Source organism: Oreochromis niloticus, linkage group LG10 (genome assembly GCF_001858045.2).
Source record: "Oreochromis niloticus isolate F11D_XX linkage group LG10, O_niloticus_UMD_NMBU, whole genome shotgun sequence".
NCBI classification, from domain to species: Eukaryota; Metazoa; Chordata; class Actinopteri; order Cichliformes; family Cichlidae; genus Oreochromis; species Oreochromis niloticus.
This window is the reverse complement of record NC_031975.2, coordinates 15,056,409-15,075,540: the sequence shown is the minus strand read 5'-3', so window position 1 is coordinate 15,075,540 and position 19,132 is coordinate 15,056,409. Positions and strand designations below refer to the sequence as shown.

General features: G+C 40.4%; 1 protein-coding gene across 3 annotated transcripts in view; it reads left to right on the top strand.

Annotated features, from left to right (window-relative positions):
- The window catches only part of LOC100698758 (T-lymphoma invasion and metastasis-inducing protein 1), a 51,592-nt gene extending 33,515 nt beyond the window's left edge, over positions 1 to 18,077 (top strand). For all 3 annotated transcript variants that reach the window (XM_005472257.3, XM_005472255.3, XM_005472256.4), the window contains exons 17-29: positions 689 to 822; positions 9,457 to 9,681; positions 9,987 to 10,055; positions 10,167 to 10,292; positions 10,568 to 10,676; positions 10,792 to 10,971; positions 11,114 to 11,232; positions 11,341 to 11,449; positions 13,342 to 13,400; positions 13,729 to 13,825; positions 14,672 to 14,759; positions 15,289 to 15,461; positions 15,670 to 18,077. In XM_005472257.3, coding sequence (XP_005472314.1) covers positions 689 to 822; positions 9,457 to 9,681; positions 9,987 to 10,055; positions 10,167 to 10,292; positions 10,568 to 10,676; positions 10,792 to 10,971; positions 11,114 to 11,232; positions 11,341 to 11,449; positions 13,342 to 13,400; positions 13,729 to 13,825; positions 14,672 to 14,759; positions 15,289 to 15,461; positions 15,670 to 16,301 — 2,120 coding nt within the window. In that variant the 3' untranslated portion in view covers positions 16,302 to 18,077. The remainder of the gene's footprint in view (positions 1 to 688; positions 823 to 9,456; positions 9,682 to 9,986; positions 10,056 to 10,166; positions 10,293 to 10,567; positions 10,677 to 10,791; positions 10,972 to 11,113; positions 11,233 to 11,340; positions 11,450 to 13,341; positions 13,401 to 13,728; positions 13,826 to 14,671; positions 14,760 to 15,288; positions 15,462 to 15,669) is intronic.
- The last annotated feature ends 1,055 nt before the right edge of the window (positions 18,078 to 19,132 follow it).

The following is a 19,132-nucleotide window of genomic DNA, read 5'->3' as shown; positions in this document are numbered from 1 at the left end:
AAAAGAGAGGTTTCAGATACATCTTTTGCATGCAGTAAGGTGAACAGGGCGATCTACTAATTATGCATGGATGCTGTCTGATAACTAACCTGCAGGCAGCCGCCATCCTTCCTTTGACCTGCTCTTTTTATTTGTGCAAGGGCATCATTTGTATTCCTTATAAACCAGGGCTTGCAATGCGCAGCCAGACAAGCTGGCATTGTTTGGAACTCGGAGCAATATGAATATTAATACGAATCCTTCAGCAGCGTGGAGCTGTCATCATGCGGGATATGCCATATGCAAAGGGTCAGATGGAGAGAAAAACACTTAAGCAGCCAGATGGAGGTTATTGATGATGTCATGCTTTGAGGACACAGGTGTATTAAAGAGTTCTTCAGCACAGAGGAGACTTTAAAATGGAAAGAATAGTAACTAATTTTACTAAACAGTGATATCATAATAAGAAACACTAAAGGTTATAGGAAACTTTAATTGCTGTCACTTTAGTCCAACACAAAGAGGATGCTATTAAATTATTATTTTCATTAAAAAGTTACAACTACATACTTGTTACCTTTGAAAAATCAGCCAGACTCACCCAGGCTCTTAAAGTAAATGCAGATGAAGTGCACAAATAAATGAAAGCAGCTTGGTATACGTATGTGTAGTCTTCTTTGTCAGCTTTGCCTTTTGTCCTTTTTTGTAGAAGACATCCTGGATGATGTGTCGGGTTTGACACTGGAGAGCCCGGATGATACTTATGAGGAGGAACCTTGTCTGCCCTTGCAGAGCCACAGAGATCATCAGGAAGACAAAACTTGCATTGGGACTGGATACAAAGTAAGATATGTTTTACAAAGCCAAATTTTACACACCAAGCCAGGTAAAAAATTCATACATGCAAAAATAACAGGGTATTAACAGTTTAGCCCAACAGAGGATGGAGTTTTTGGTGCTCAGTGTTTGATGTTTTGGCAGCTTTAGTCTTAGCTTTCTTAGTCTTTGATTTGTTGCATTGTCATCTTGCAGCCTGACATCTTCAGGGACATTTCTTACATTTCATGCCAGACAGCAAAGGAAAACACTATCATTTGATCAACAATCCAACACAGGCTGGATTTATGTTTGAACAAATTTCAGCAGTCACTTTGCTTTCATGTTTTATATAGGAACAGTTTGCCCAAACTAAGTCTGAACAGAGTTAAAAGGATCAACAGAATAAGTGCTGGATCAAAAAGTTCAGCAGATATGAGAAGAGATTGACCGGCACACCAGTAGGCCCTAGCATGATACATAATGTGCGATGGTTTTCCTCAGACTTCTAAAGAAAAGATGCACTATGATCTCATCTCCCCTGTTGTTACAATCGATCAAACAATGTAAAAAATGCATCACTATCTACACAACCAAATGTATCCAAGTTATATACAAGGTATCTATGTTACTACAAGTTTAACATAAAAAACATCATACACCAATTATTGTTTGTGTTATATAAAGGACTTGAAAAAATAACACTATGGGCAAAATTACACATACAACAAAAGTGTGTGTAAAACGCAACATAACAAAACGGCAGTGTGGCTATTTTTGCAAAAGGCTGTCACAAAAATGTTGTAATATAAAATTCCTTATTCATTTCTTTAGGCATGCAGTGTGTTTCTCCAGAATAGTTTCTTTCCCTCTGCGTGAATGATTTATTATCTCAGCTCCTACAATATCCAAGAAGATTGTTTTGCTGAAAAACTCACAATTAGTTGTTTCTGATGCACACTGTGGTGTTTAACTATACCTTTTTAATGAGCTAGTGATTTGCTAATCTATGCCAGTCCATAAGGATATGTATACATGTATATGATGCCGACTACAACCTGACCTTCTTTATTTTGTAGTTTTCCATATGGGGGTCACTGAATAACTGTGAAATGGCATTGTTGACAATGACCACATGGGTCATTTCCACAGGGGGTCTGATTAGCAATACTTTGAATGACACAATAATCCAATAATTCAGTTTCTTTTGAACTTGTAGTAGCAAGACACCCAGTTAAATATTTACAGACACACAACAGTTGATTTATGCTCTTTTTTTGTGTAATTTTTCCAGATCCTGTGTGGAGTTTCTGATTACTTTTGTTTGAATTGTTTCTGCATGTCACATGAAACCAGAAAAAAAAGTGTTGGTCTAAAAAGATAGGAGATTCTCAGTGGATTTTCTGTTGTCATAGTCATAATATATAGGGCATATATAAATTAGTCCAACATGATGGTTACAGTGAATCTGTGAATCCTACTGATTTAACACTGTAATCATAACCATATTCTTCCTCCGATAACAGTTTTCTATGGTGCTGACAGCATATTGCATTAGCAGCACCGTATTCATAGCAAAATGTAGTGTGTATGTGTCTTGGCACATTAACAGATGTGCATGTAGTACGTGTTGGGTGCGAGTGTGCGTTCTGGAACACTGAACTGGAGACAGGTGAGTGAACAGCATCACTTTCTAATTAAGATTATGTCTGGACTGATCAGGGTCGGCGCAGTGATTGCTGGGACAGGCCGTGTGCCATCCACTCTCCCTCTGATACGCTTGTCACGTCCATTACCGTGGCACTGTCTGATAGCCAGTAACCACCGGAAACATTTTTTCCTTTTTTGGACCACAGTTGATAGCCTAGGCATGAACAAAGAAGAAAGGGAAGGGACATCGCTGTATTCTCTCTTCATTTTGTGTCAATGAGCTTCAATCTCAAGGGAGAGCTAATGGGTGAGGTCAAATGCAGCGTCAGTGAAGACTCCTCTATGACTCCAATGTGCTAGTCTGAGAAGTGAGTGAAATACTTAAAGAAAAGCTTGCCTTGCTCTTGATATAGAGGAGTCTAATTTGGAACTCATGATGAAAGAAAACATTTGAAGATGCCGCACAAAACTTTCTGAAACTCTTAGCAGTTTTTAATTAACATTGAAAATAGTTTTGCTGTTTTAACCTCACAGTTGTTCTGCTGTATGGTTAAATTCAGTAATCAGTCAAAACTGTGATCCTAAATATATGGCCAACAAATCCAAAGCCTTTTCGGGGAACCGACCTCTTTCAGCCACACAGCCATACAGACTAATATACTCGACTAAACGGGATTGTTTATAAGAGGAACAAATATTCACTGCAAACCAGTAGACAAGAATAGAATACAAGTGTTAAGTCAGTGATCTTCATCTCACCTTTGTGTCTATCACCTCATGCTCTCGTCTAACACGAGCTGTCTGATTTGTGCCCTAATTTCCATCTGCTGCTTTTTTCCATCCTTTCCTTTCATCTTTACCTTTGCTGTACCCCTAATTTTCTTAGATTTTTGATTTACTGTCATATTATTTTCCAAATTGAGAGCAACAATGTGACCATGACCATCAGACACAGCAGCTCTTTTCTTTTCATGCAGTACCTTTATCTGCCGTCTTGTTTTGAATGCCCTTTCTTTCCTTCTGTCCTTGTAGTTTCATTCTGATCTTGGGTCTTTTTCCACCCTCCTCCTCACGAACCCCCTGCTGTTCATTACCATAAACAACATGAGGCTGCCGTTGGCACTTAAAACAGCCCGCTCCCTTAGCTCTCCAGCCGGCTGTGGGCACTGACCTTAGCCTGAACACTTGGATGCTCAATCCAAACTTGCCACAGACCGCCCAAACTGTGGCATTTTCTTCAAAAACAAACACACATTCACCCAAACTATTTGTCCTTTCTTTATGTTGATCAGCCTTTTGTTTCTCAAGTCTCCTGTTTGGAAAAGCTTCGAAGTGCTGAGGATTGCGTCTTACCTCATTTCACCCAGTGCCTGCGGTGCCATGGTGGCAGAGGAGTGAGGAAAACGAGGCAAAGTGGGACAATTTTAATTATCCCCACATTCTAATTACTCCATTCTCCACAGTGTTTCACATCATTTAGTGGAGATAAATGAGTGTCTGGCTAGCCGGGGGATATGGGAATGTTCATTATTTTAGACAAAGCACAGAGCATCCTCCCCGCTATGATAAACCAACCAGAGAATAAAGCGCCGATTTCTCAGGATAACGGCGATAGTAGAGATGTCGGTGATTGCTAGTGTTCTCCAAGGTGTAGTCAGCCTCACTGACAAGTGTGATGATAATTTACAAATGTCTAATAGTTTGGCTTGAGGGCATTTGAAATAGAAAATACATTATTCAGTGTTTGAAGGGTGGGGTGCAATTTTTTATCAAGGTTTGTTTTGATTTATTCTTGATGATATAATTCCAGTTATTCATTTGGAGTTAGTGTATTTGTTTAAAATAATTATTATAGCTTCTGGCTATTATGAATGTATAAGGGGCACAAGTCTTCAGTTATGCTTTCACTCCCCCCCCTTCCCTCCAATCGGGCCTTTTCACCTTTGTCTCAGATGCTGTTGTCCTTCCACAGTTTTCCACTGGAGGGAGCACTGTGCTGACTTATGAAGCCTCTAAGGCAGCAATAATCTTCACAAAATCAACACTGAGGATGCAGAAATAACACATCAATTTGTATGTTAGTGTTAGAATATTTTGGTAATCACACACCAAGAAAACACATTCTCTCTGATGGTTTTCCAATATTTAAATAAATTAAAATGTACACGACGTAATCCTCTAATGCTGTGTTATCAGAGCGGGCTGGTTGCTGCTGTTTAAGGGAATAAAAAAAAGTGCCTCTAACTTTTTTTCACCCATTACAACTTTGAGTTGAATCCTGTAGTCTGCAAATCCACGGCTCCGAATTCGAAATGTTCCTGCGCAGATTTATGAAGACTCATGTCATAACATAATCATGCTTTCAGATTAAATGATTTAAGTCTCTCTCTGTATATCCCATCAGTCCTTGCAGGGATTTATGGATTTGCATGTTTTCCCAATCTCCAGTGAAATTGAACTTCAAGACATATCCTCCTTTCCTTTCCTTTCCTTTCCTTTCCTTTCCTTTCCTTTCCTTTCTCCTCCCTCCCTCCTTCCTGTCCATGCTCAAATATTGAGAAGTAAATGCTTGTTCTTTTAGACAAACACTGTGCAAGGAGGCATGTCAATAAGAATTTCTAGACGTTTCCATTTACTCATACATGTGCCTGTTTATTGCATGTCAAAATTCACTGCATAGCTGTGAAATGATGTGTGTGCTGTGCTTCTGTGTGCCAAGTATGTGGATATGAGCAATCTCTGGTTATCCTGGTTTCAGCTGATGGGTGTGAGAGCAGGTTTGTGCTTGCCTCCATGCTCCTCTGTCATGCTACACTTTCCTCCCTCTCTGTTCTGAGTCAAGGATATAGTACATTTAGTCACTGTGCTAATAAAGACGACATGTGCTGGACATGGAGAAAAGCCGCTACTCTCTTTATCCACTTTATCCACTCCAACTGTTGTTTTTATGAAAAGGATTAAAGTTTATCGTTTATGTGGAATATACTTATTTTCTGCCATTTTCAATGTTCAGGAAGAGCTTATTCTGACCTGTATGACATAGTTTCTGGAAATGGCAAGAACTGGTTTGACTGTGGGATGCATAGTTGGTGCATAAGGGCACCAACTTTTTCTGAGTTGGTTCCCACGTGTTCTTTTTGTCATCATTCTAGAAATAATTGCGTTATGCGGAGTATTTCTTAAAACCCATTTCCAAATGGAGCGCAAGCTCAAATATAAGGCTGCTGTCCTTCTTGGATGTAGTGACATAAGTCTTTCTCAGCAGTGATGAGTGAGAGAAAGAGAGAGCGAGAGAGAGAGAGAGAGAGCGAGCGAAGGCAGATGCCTGTTGGAGTGTTTGGCTCCCACCACCCACTGCCTCTTCAACACCCATTCTCTCCTCCCTCCTTTCTCCTCCCATCTCTTCTTACATCTCTCATGAGGGTGTGAGGTTTGATCTTGTTATTTAATGTTTTGTTCTACACCGCCTGCCACCGCTCCTCTCAAACACCTGGACAGAAAAGTGGAAGAGGCAACGAGGACAGATACAAGGCAAAGAAAAGAGTGGAGACTGGCGCTCAGGGCAGCATGCAGAGACAGCCGGTGGATTGAAAAAATAGAAAGTGATTGGATAGACGCTGTAGGATAAGGTGACATGGGAGTGCTGTTGTTCATTGCAATCTGTTCTGTTCAGTCTGCCTAATGACCCATTTGTTCAGCTGCCACAGTAATGATTTTACCAGCTGCAGTGTTTTGCAGAGCTGGGTAAGTGTTGAATAGCAGGCATCTCCTTTAGCACTTCTGATCAGTTAGCTGGACAAGTTCGGCAACTCTACATTCTGCACAGGGCAGAAAAACACAGCCTTCCCGGGGCAGAGGAAGAGTGGAAGCGCCCTGGAATTGAAAAGCAGGACAGGAAATGAAAACCTGATTTCTCGTCGAAACTTCACTTGCCGGGATGTCCGCTTTTAGGAGAAGCAGAAATTCTAAGCCACCGACCGAATCCATCTATGACATGTTACAGCTGGTGAGCTGTGCAGTCTTGTTTATATATGTGTGTGTGTGTGTGTATGTGTGTGTGAGGTGGCTTGTGTTGTGGATGCAATCCCGCAAAGGTTAGTGGTTATGTCATGGTATTGTACCATGCTAAGCTTATGCTTAGTGCAATCCCCAGTTGTACAACCCATTTTAATATTTTATGTAATATTTGTATCTTATCACACATTTTGACTGCATGAGCTACAGTTTTCAGACATTATTATTATTATTTACTATATCGTGTTTATATCTCATTGGCATGGGGAATAAAATGGCATTGATTCTGGATAAGCTAATAACTGTTATACTGCACATTAGAATCTGCGATCGAAGGTTGCACTTGTTTGTTTTGGGGTTTAAAATAAACCCCAGATAAATAATCACTGAATCCAATTAGTTATGCACTTCACAATTTTCTCTATGCCACTTAGATTGCCAGTGTGAAAGTTAGTTATTGGTCATGGTGCGGCATCATGTTGCCATTCTTCTTCTCCTTCTTCGGTCCCCATCTCTTGTCATCTGTCTCTGCCACTGCCCCATCTGCCACTCGGCAGTCAAGGGCGAGACCTCGCTTTTAGGGCCAAAAATGGCAGTGTCATTGCTCTGCTTGTTGTGTTTAGAAACAAGGAGGAATTCTCATTACACAGATCGCTGCACATTCATCCTTGCATGCTTTTCCATTTCTCAGTTCTCAGTTTTCGGTGAACAAGATTTAATGTCTGATAAATGTTGACCACAAACTTGTTCTCGGCAATGTGCAAGATCAGTTTGGGGAGTTTAAAGGGTCTTTATTATGGATACCTTCTTTTACAATCAATCAATGTAAATTATTTGGATGCTACACAAAATTCAGTTACCTGTGTCATTTTACTTGTATTCAGACTTTCAGTTAATTTTGTGGTAAGTGTTTATTATTGTGACTGTAGTTAGTTAGTGATAGGAGGAACGTCAACAATCTTTCTGTTTGCCCAATTCTGCTGTGCAAACAAGTGTATGTGTGTATATGGCAAAGTTGCAAAACTGGTTTGAATACCACAATGGAAAATTATGTTTGTCATTGCTGCAGTCCAGCAGGAGACAAGGCATTGAATCGGTAAAGACAAGCCACTTCCCCAGCTGACCAGTTTATGTAAATCAGCCATCAGCAGCACACAGTGAGGTGCACTGCCGTATCAGAGATTACAATAAGTAAACACTTTCACTGAACCCATAAAAATGATAGTTTTGTAACATATATTCTCAAAAGCGCTTCTGTGAGTAACACCGGTGGCATCCCGTTTAAGTAAATGGCGATTGAAACAGGATCGAACCCGCTTTGTGCTGCCTACAGATAATACAAATTTAAACTTGTATCATCCAATCAGCTTGGCATGACTCAGTTTGTAGTTTTACTTTGTGATGGTTTTAGTGTCTTTGTTTGTCTTTTAGAGTTTAAATTACCTGTAATTTTCCTCTCGATTACATTCTTTTGCTTTTCTTTAAAGGTTGCTTTATAAATGATTTACATGCACAATGGAAATAAACAATAACGGTTCAGTGTTATCTCTGGACAGGAGGACTGGTAATTAATGAGATTTTTAGAGTTGAGTTCCCTTATAGTTGGTGTTAGTAAGAGACTCTATAATACGCACATGTACATCTATTTTTTCTAGATTTCTCAGAAGAACTCAGTCCTTGTGACAGCCTGCCTGGGCTTGCAAAGAAAACTATTGAACTCTGGGTTTGAATTCAGAGACACCTCTTTACCTACAGGAAGTCTGTTAGTAGAAAGTATTGGCAGATGCTGGAAAGACTCATAACCATTGTTGGTGCAGCAGGGAGACATGCTGCTGTATTACTTGTAGAACATTTGATTTTTAAAAAAAACACATTCAGCCTGTTGGTTTGGATGCTGCTGCTTTTTCACTTTGTCCATTTTTCAATATGCAGCACTCTGTTGTGTTCACGTTCACTCCCCTGAGACTAATAAAGAAGCATTTTGATGTAAGCCTATAATATATAATTTATTCTTCTCAGTGTTTGGTTCCAGTGTGTAATGTTATGGATGATGGGTGACGTGTGTTTCTGGTCATTACTAAACAAGTTCTAAGAGTGATATCAGAGAATGCGGGTTTTATAGTTGCAGAAAAGGAGAAGGAGGCGGCGAGTCCCTTATTTTCTTTTCTTTACTATTAGGTCTACTAACAATCTGAATCTAGCAGGTTTCTTCATGTTTGGTGTGTCTGTGAAAGTTCTCAGTCATCCAGGTCATCGTTGTCAAAGGAGCTTGGAAAGAAAAGCGTCTGGACTTCTTTAAGTTGCTTGAAGACGTTTCACCTCTTATCTGAGAAGCTTCTTCAGTTCCAGGGTCAAATGGTGGAGAGTCCCAGATTTAAGCCCTGTGGGAAGTCCCCCCCAAGAGGGACAATGGACCCCCTAATGATCCTCTACCTAATCACATGAGCCAAGGTGTCAAAACGGGTGTAGGTCACAATCAGCCAAGGTTTTAGGTGAGCTCATTGTGAAACCTAACCACACTCTATCATGTGATTTCCTGATGTCAAATGGCCCAGGATGTGAGTAGGCGTTAAGGCGTCTGGGAAGGATGAAATGGATGGCAGACAGTTGGTGTCGCAAGCCACCGCCTCTGTTCAAAGATGGTCGTTCACAGAGGACGTAGATGGCTTCTTTCACTTCCTCTTTTGAGAAAGTGAAAGAAGCCCATTTGACCCTAGAACTGAAAAAGCTTCTCGGATGAGAGGTGAAACGTCTTCAAGCAATTTAAAGAAGTCCAGACGCTTTTCTTTCCAGGTTCCTTAGACTTCATGTTTGGTGTCTTTGATACATAGCAGACTGTAGGAATGCGTTTAATGTCTTGTTAATGATGACTGGTGCATATGTCTTGACGCGTACTTCTCAAAATAAACCTACATATTATAGTCAGTTATTTTATAAATTTTTGTGAGTGGCTTTTAAAGCGGTCTGCATGCTCTGCTTCCTTTTCTTTCTGAGCAGAGCACAGAGCAGGTCACTGCTTTCTGCCGCGGCCTTCATGACATCAATCCCCCCGAGTGCCCGATGTCGTCGTCCTCCTCATCGTCTTCATCATCCCTTTCTCCGAGCCCTGTGTCAGTTTTACCACCCACAGCAGCCGCGGCCACACAGAAACAGCTCTCCCATGCTGACAAACTGCGCAAGGTCATCAATGAATTGGTGGAGACGGAGAAGACTTATGTCAAAGTGAGTACAGGCTCTCTGAAGTGTTCTTTGAGCGTGCCGTCTCTTGACGGTAAGAATGCAGCTACGGTCTCAGACTCACAAATGTTTTGCCAAGTGTGTTCCTGTGTCATCGTCGCTGAAATACTTTTGTGTCAGTGTGAGTTATGTTGAAACCCGCAAGGGGTTGACTTCTTTCCATTATTTAAAATCTTTGCAAATGACTCATTAAATAGCCTTCAAATCAACAGACACCCACACATGCTATGCCTCATTCCTCCTTGAGCATCTGATCCCAGGCTGATCTTGTTTATATCTGTCTCATTCAGGATCTGAACTGCCTAATAGAGCGCTACTTGAAACCTTTGCAGGAAAAGAGCTTCCTGACTCAGGATGAGGTACTCTTCACTTGATATTTATTATCCAAGAATTGAAATAAACTGTTTAGATACCATAACCTATACACGATTTTTGCTCCAAAGTAGTGCTGACAATGATGTGTGTTGCAGCTGGACGTTTTGTTTGGTAACCTCGGAGAGATGGTGGAATTCCAGGTGGAGTTCCTACGCACGCTGGAAGATGGAATCAGGCTGATGCCAGACCAGGAGAGGCTGGAAAGGGTGGAGCAATTTAAGGTGAAGGAATGTTGATTTTAGACCCAACTGCTTCATTTGGCTTCCAATCCTCTAATTATTTTGTCTCATTTAGGGAACACTCCCCCTTGGTACTGCTGTTTATATAACGCATAATAAAGAGCTTATGTTAATCAAACAAACAAAAAAACCCAGTTGAGACTCTTTCTTATTTAGCAGCTTCTCAAAATTGCAATTTCCACATAATGTGCAATACCATCATTTAAACGCGGTCATATAATCTTATGATTGTATGGTGTGCTTGTCTGTTTCTGCAGAAGGTGCTGTTCTCGTTGGGTGGGTCATTCCTGTATTATGCTGATCGCTTTAAGATTTACAGCGCCTTCTGCGCCAGTCACACCAAAGTCCCAAAGGTCCTCGCCAAAGGTAAAAACATTCACAGATTCTTGCCTCATGTCAACATGCAGTCACCCCTTACTATTTTTAAAAGCAAGTCTTTGCGTTACTTTGTGCCTTACACAAAATAAATCCGCTCCTCCAGCAAAGACCGATCCAGACTTCAAGGCCTTCCTGGCTGAGAAAAATCCCAGACAGCAACATTCATCCACTCTCGAGTCTTACCTGATCAAACCAATCCAAAGAGTGCTGAAGTATCCACTTCTGCTAAGGGAGCTCTATTCTCTCACTGACCCGGACAGTGAGGAACACTACCACCTGGATGGTAAGTATCCTTTTTTTCATCGAGCATTTAAAACTGTGGTGAAATGGTGCATCATCATTTACTCTCCTGCCCCTTAAAACTTTATATATTCAGGATGAATCAAGGATTTGGGGTTTTAACTTTAAATATTTGCCCCATGTAGTTGCAATTAAGGCCATGAACAAAGTTGCAAGTCACATCAATGAGATGCAAAAGCTTCATGAGGAGTACGGCGCTGTTTTTGACCAGCTGATCAACGAGCAGACTGCTGATAAAAAAGAGGTAGCACACATTAACGTATCAGCCTTAAGCCCAGTGAGTGATCCCGTGACTTATTTGCTATTTTTTTAACATGTTTTTTTTTTTTTTTTTTAACTTTATGCATCACAGGTGGCTGACCTCTCGATGGGGGATCTTTTACTACATTCTACGGTGGCATGGATAAACCCTCAAACCTCTTTGGCCAAGAGCAAAAAGGACCCGGATTTAGCTGCTTTTGGTACGGTTTTATGTAGATTTTACCACCTGAAATTCAGGCTGCCGGGAGTACCTCCTTACATAACACAGAGATATACCTACAATATGACAGAGTCTCCATAAAGTGGGGATTTGTTGTACTGATGTTTAATGTGATTACAAACCTAAGCTGATCAACTGTCTACATTTTGATTTATCATAGGTTCCATTTTCAGCCTCAGCTCTTCTTTATGAATAATTAAAAAAGGTCAATATACAGTTTGTATCTTTATGCACAGGATAGATTAAAAACCTGTGTAGACCAAGCATCGCTAATTCTAGTGCATTCTGCCATAGATGCAGCTGAAGCTGGAAGTTTGCATAATGGACATGAATGTCATTATTATATTCTATTTTTCATAATTTTAACAGTTTTTTTTTTCGTGGGGCACAATGATTGTAGAAAAAGCACATTTAATAGAAATCAACACCCACCTAAGGGACTGCAGATGAAAAATTGCTAAGCCACATTTACATAATGGATCCAAGTACTCATGCTAAGTAATGTGCTGTCCTGTTTTAAATTGAAAAGGCGTAAACTTAGATTATTAATTCAGTTGCGCTGAAAGCTACTTAACTTTAAACTTTACTTAATGTCCTTGTTCTTAACTCCCCTTTAGTCCTCACAGTTCACAGCTAGTAGCTTCTCTGTCGCAACCCTCAAATGGTTCATTTGACAACTCTCATTGGCTCAATTGGCACACAGTGCAACGGGAAAGTCTCAGAAGCTCAGTGTAGGTATGACTGAAGATTAACACAACTCAAGAATATCTCTCGGAATAATCTGCAACCCTCAGCGCAGAAGAACTTGGTTCTGATGCTCAGGATCTGTAAGAGAAACCTGAGTTTGCAACTAACTGCACTGAACCCAGTATAAATTTGAGGTCAGATGAGATAAAGAGACTGGAGGTATGTTGGAGAGATAAAGGTGATGCATTCAACTCGATGAACACCTGCACTGATGGATAAAAGGGGCTAAGATAAGCATTTTAGAACGGTCTCCACAAATGATGGCAAATATTTGGTCTGTCTGTGAAAAGTTGGGTCTGTGAAAGTTGGGTTTCCCAGGAAACTAACAAATTTATTTATGCTGCCAAAACAAGTTTTTTAAAATATGTGACCAAACAGAAGCTGTCATGTATGTGCAGCCTATTTTTGACACTGTATTGGTTTCAGAAAACCAAATAAACCACAACTTTTGCACCTTTTTTTTATGTCAAAGATGTAAAAATATCATCCCAGAAAATAAACCAGTGTTGCCATGACATTCTTGTTCATCATGAACATTTCTAAACTTATAAGAGGAGCTGCATGCAGTTACATTTTTATGAAAGAGCACTTGCTCTGCATTTATGAATACTTTACTGTTTCATGTGAGGCTTTGCTGTCAGGCTTTGGTACTGCTCCGTGCTATTTCAGTTAATGGGGAAATGGACCCAGTCATGCATTCTGAGATCTTTACATTGTTTTTCAGTTTTCGGGTGAAGTGATTATTAATGGTGTGATATGCAGTTCTCACACACCTACTCAGAAGTGCCTGGGATGTGTTTTAAAATGCACTCAGCTGAGACACCTTTGACAATAAATATTACATCTGCTTATTATATGTTCTTTCTCGGGCAAGGCGACAGTGAGTAGAAGTTGCTGCTTTGTTGCTGTGGCTTTTGCCCATTTTATCTTTCTTTCTGCTGACAGATAATGTCGATAGCTTGGAGCTATTTTTTCCTTGAAAGCTGAAACATGAAGTTTTTTTTTACAATGTAGTAAATTTTACAATGAAACATTCTTTGATATGTGCAAGGAACAAATGCAGACCCTGTTAATCGTTTCTCTCACTTCTTTTCTCCCCCTCTCTCTCTCTCTGCCCGCATGCAGTGTTCAAAACAGCAGTTGTATTTGTCTACAAGGACTGCTCTAAGCACAGGAAAAAAATTGTAAGTACCTTTTTTGGACTTTTAATTTTAATTGCATTTTAAGACACACAGTGATCGAGGGTGCACTTCCTCTGAAGTGCTTTTAACGTGTTCTCTTTTTACATTGCATGGGGGACAGAAATAATTAGGCTAATGTTTCATGGTGGTGTGAGGGCAGTTATTGGCAGCTGCAATAACTGCGTGTGTGCACGCTCCCCCTAGTACAGTATAGTAGATACTTGTATCTGTTCAATGAACCTTCTCTCTTTGCACTCTGATGCTCTCTGCTGTCATGTTGATGCACTGCAGCGGTTATGCATTAAATATTTGACCAGTCTCTATCTTTCAGGGTGCATCTCATCGCGGGTCTGGGGGCGATGAAAAAGATCCCATCCGATTCCGTCACATGATTGCAATGGATTCTCTGCAAGTCCGAACCCTCCCGAGTGAGTATATTTAAATATAGTAACATGCAGCAATTTTCAATCTTTTCCCTCAAGTACTGTTAGCATTTTAAGGACTGATTTGGAGTTTTACATAAACATGGATGGAGTAATTACATTAGAAACACATGGATTTAGTTATAGCATATCTTCAAATAGAAGACCTGTACAGTAAAAATGTATTATTTGACCATTAGTCTATAATGTATGAATGTGTTGGACAACTGGAATACCAACATATCAACCTTTTTTTTTTTTTTAGGAGGAGTAGCGATGGGCTCAAAATTTACATTAATAAAAGTGTTTTCATGAAGAAATGAGGGAAAATCATGAAAGGATTTTGGAGGCTATGACTTGTTTAATGCATTAATTAAATTATCAGGTCATCCAAGAACATCCACTAGATTATAGCCTAACCTTAAAGTGCTTAAAGCCATAACCAGACTATTCCAAGGCAAAATTGCTCTTTTTTACTTTTTATGCTGAGATCATTGAAAAGATCATTTGCATGTTCCCCTGTTCCCCAAAATAACCACGGTTATAAATCAGCATTTTGTGACAGAAGCTTAAGATGCTTTGGAGCCCTGTCAGTGTTGCTGCTTTCCTCTCCTGCAGAAAATAAATAACCTTTTGTAGACACAACAGATAAATACTCATTAGTAGATCTGCATGCCTTCTTTCTCACATCTTCTGTGTCCTAAGTGAACTTTAAATCACCCTCCGGCGATTCAGCCCAAACACGGCTGTTTATCTGCCTAATGGCCTGTTGTTAAGGGAAAAGAAATTGATGATGGAAATTAACTTCTGCAAATGTATTTCACATCTTTTCTCTTCTGGGCCTTTTCTCAGACTCAGAGGCCACGGCGGTCTGTGAAATTGTCCACACAAGGTCCGAATCTGAAGGAAGACCAGAGAGAAGCTTCCAGTTGTGCTTCAGGTAAAACTGCACATACAGATTCAAAACATATGAACACGAATAATAACGTTATTTGTATAGCACTTTAAAAAAACAGTTACAAAGTGTGTCACATTTTGGTTCAAAACATTATTTTTTTTATTAAATGTACATATTTATACATGTTTCACAAAGTCATGGTCATTTTTTCCTGCATAGACACAAAAAGCCACCGATAATTGGCAAAAGATTGAAGAAAAGAGAACCTATAAAAATTATTTTTAGCAGTCTTTCAAAACTAGTCACTGATTCAGGTGACCTGATAGGCTGAGCAAGAGCATTCCAAAGTTTAAAGTGTTTACTAAAGTGGTTAAAGTGCATACTAGAAGCTCCATAATTGAAACATGCAAAAAAAAGGAAATGAGACTTAAGAAGCTTTGAGATGTGAGATTAAAAATGCAATTTTTGACAACCCCCCCCCAAAAAACAAACAAAAAACCCCATCAAACCGAAGCTACCTCTGTCTTATGATATTTTCATGGTCTTTCATGTTTCCTTGTCTGATCTGCAGTTCTCCAGAGAGTAAGAAGGACTTCCTGAAAGCAGTTCACTCCATCCTTAGGGAGAAGCAACGACGGCAGCTTCTTAAGACAGAGTCTCTTCCCCCCAGCCAGCAGTATGTCCCATTTGGGGGCAAGCGTCTTTTTGCCCTTAAAGGGGTGCGGCCCATCATGAACAGAGCAGGTGACAGAGCTTGAATATATGTTCTGTTACAATAGCAATGCAGACAAACATGCTTAGACAGTAACAGATTTATTATAGTTCTGTATATTACTTTTTATTACAAATGCATAATATGTTGGCATTAGTTAGGAAAGACAGGAAAGTCTAATTTGATGTTTATTTCAGTTAACTAAAATCTTCTGACGCCTTCCTGTCTTTCTCTGTTTAGCCTCAGCTCCATCTCGAACGCTAGCTCGCAGGCGGTTGGTGAGGAACCGCATCACCATCGATACCGACCTGGTTTTCCACGGAGACAACAACAATAGCGCTCATGAAGACCCCTCGTCTCGTCCCTCCCGCCCTTGCTCCAAATCCGAGTTGTCTGATCAACTTCAGCCTTGCAAACCTCAGGGAGAGGACACGGACCGCTGGGTGGAAGAGCAGTTCAACCTGGGTTGCTATGAAAATCAGTGTGAGGGCACCGATGTCGGGCAGGTGAAGGAGACGGACATTTTGAGCGACGACGACGAGTACTGCACGTCAGTCCGAGCCATGTCGACGAAACTGGACAACCTGGAGGAGCAGATGAAAGGACTGAACCTACAGGGAAAAGACATCAACCTGAATGGAGGAGCAGAGTGTGAGATCATGCAGGAGGAGGACGCTGATCGAACAAAGCATGGGGATGACTCCAGCTTGGTAGACTCCATTACTTCCTGCGGTGCCTCTCTCCCGAGCAGTACAACCTCAACTTTAAAGGTCGCTTCCTTGAAGCAGTGTGCTGTGGAGGGGGCCACAAACCAGGACCACGATGTCATCTGGGTGCGGCGGGACGACTTTGCCAACAGTGACGTCTTCTGATATATGATGAAGATTATGTAGGATAATGTAGGAGTCAAAGAAAAGGTGTGAGAACAGAAAGCTTTAAAACTGTAGAATTCGGGGAACCTCAACAAATCCTGACTGCATCTCTGCACAACCTCTCCTTCCATCTCACCCACATCTTCCCATGTTCTGACAATCCTAAAGTACTGAAGCACCCAGAGAGGGGGGGAAAAAGTAACAAGGAAGTACAGGTAAACATATGAGGAACACAGCACTGGATGTGCACGCCAGTCAATGAGCAAGCGTGTCTTCATGTGTATAAACATACAGTAAGTGCATGTGTGCACAGACACAGAAAGTAAAGGCAGCTACTGCACCATGCACGCATTTTACAGAGGAGACATCACCACTGAACTGTGACCTTCAGGCCAAAAAGTCTATTTTTCAACACAGGAATGTGGGTGTTATATTTTTCTGACGTTTGTATTCGAACATTCAAGGGCTGTGTGTTACTTTTTTTTTCGTTTTTTTCTTCAGGGGCTTTTGGCTTAATGACTGCTGCATAAAGGACGGCGACATCTAACTAGCTTTATTGTGCTTTGTAAAAAAAAATTAAAAAAAATATTTAACTTAATATCAGCTACACAACAGTGTATAATCAGGAGAACAAGAGTGCTGTTGACTTGTATAACTGTATAAAAATATTTTGAAGCTCACTTTTTCTCCTCTCATATCCTTACCTTGTTCTTTATTTAATTACTGCCTTTAAAAAAATACTGTAATTTTTCTATGTTTACATCACATTCAGATGCCCAGTGTTACAAACGACCTTTTGTGTGTTTGCTGCCAGAAACAAGCTTCTTTTTCCCCTTTGTGTGAATGATGAGTCTTTAATTGTGTTTCTCAAATAAAATGTCTTTTTATTTTGGTAACTAATTGGTTTCATCAAGTCCATTATTATTTTGGACTCTTTCTTTTTTTGCCACTGAGGCCATGTCGTCTTCATGTCTGTGATAAATACCAGAGTAATGTCTATAGTCCTGTTTACTTGAATTGTCTCTTGTGTTTGAAAGGACCGTGTTAGTGACTGTACTATAATTTAAAGGGGGGGCGGTCATGCAGTTGACCAGCCTCGCTCAAATACAGGAGTGGGCAATTCACCTCCCGTCAGGGGTCACAAATTAAATACTGATCTAATCAATTCTGCTCAGTATTAATCAATAGTTCCACCATCACATGTGGCCCCTTGAGGAAAATTATTTGCCCACAACTGCTCTAATGGATTCAGACGTCATCCTCAGCTTTCATCTGTTATGTTGACTTTTGTCGTGTGGCATTTTCTATGTATATTTCTACTTCATAAAATTCTGCGTTACTACCCCTGTCCACCAGGCTGTGCTGTTTCACTTTGTCGTCACAACAACAACAACCTGCTGATTGCTGTGTTCAACAGTCATGCGCACCTTAATGGATGTATCGAACAAGCACTTAATACCCAACTGTTTGTGTGTGTGTGTGTGTGTGTGTCGGGGGGATGTATAAGCAGCTCCGTTTCAGAGTGAAAGGAAAATGGATGGAAATGATATACTCTGTTCTTAATTCTGTCTTTTTAATGATAAAGCTGGTTTCTTAGATTTTAGCCAACTGGTTCAGAATGGTCAGTACGGACTTGAGACTGAGGTACAATCACTTGTCCTTGGAAGCAAATGATTCCCTTTGACCCCCGACCCCACCCCTTTTGTACTTTTAAAACTGTGGAGCATTTTTGATTTTTTTTTTTTTAATGTTAAAATAAATCTTTTTCTAAATGTAGTTTGGTGTTTATGTGCCATTTCTGCATTGTCAAAGCAACTCATTTTCTGCAGCCAACAACCACAATTTATTTCCCATTATCTGTCGTAATTAATTTTCCCCACAAAGAAGCTGTAAACACCAATTCTGTTTAAAATGTATCCTTTCATTCACAGTACCCGCGTGCTTCTGCTGGAGTGTCAGGTATTCTACATGTGTTGCATAAAAATAAAAATAAAAACTTTACAAGGAGACAACTCTGCTCGGTATTCATATCAGAGGAGGGGTTTTTTTTTTCCTTTTTTTGCCCAGGACCGTTGCCCGAGGACTATTTCTGGAGACGCAGGCTGGTCATTTTCTGAGTTAATTAAGTTTGTCTATAGGCTGTTTGTCAGGGCTCCAGGTTGAGCTGGCTGGTTGTCTCAGATCACTTGGCTCCCAGATTTGAGAGAGCGCTCGCAAACATTCTGATAAACAAATGTCATTTCTGATGTGATGGGGTTTTTGCTTGAGGCTTGCAAAATTGTGAGATGGCAGGCTTTTGGTGTCTTTGCCCGTTTTTAAATGTCACAATGTTAAGCAGTAGCCCAGAGTTGGCAAACCCCATGGAGCTTTCAGTCAAGTAGTGGACAGATGAGTTTCCTCCACAAGGTAATAAAAATGATTCTCCACCGGCAGTCATTATGATTGAGCCAATTCTCTTTCAGGGATGTTCGAGCGTATTACACAACAATTCGTTATTTTTGCTGCCTTGTGAGAGTCATGGGACTGAATGGGAAGGCATCCAGTGATCCAGTCAGATAAAAACCTCGTTTTTGCCTGTAGTGAGAGATAATCTGGCCTCTGCCCTGTAACCTGAAGATTATTCTCCTCTCATCAGGACCGGTGGGGAGAACCGCTGCCAATCCATCTGCCATGCTCCTTAATCCAAAGCGACTCCAGCCAAACTAGCAAAAACGAGCTGAATCGAAATTAGACTGCGAGTACCTTCAGAGTAAAAGCTTTGAAAGTTTGACTGAATTAATTCTGATTACCATTTGAAGAAAACATTATTCAAAGTGATTCCAAATAGTTGA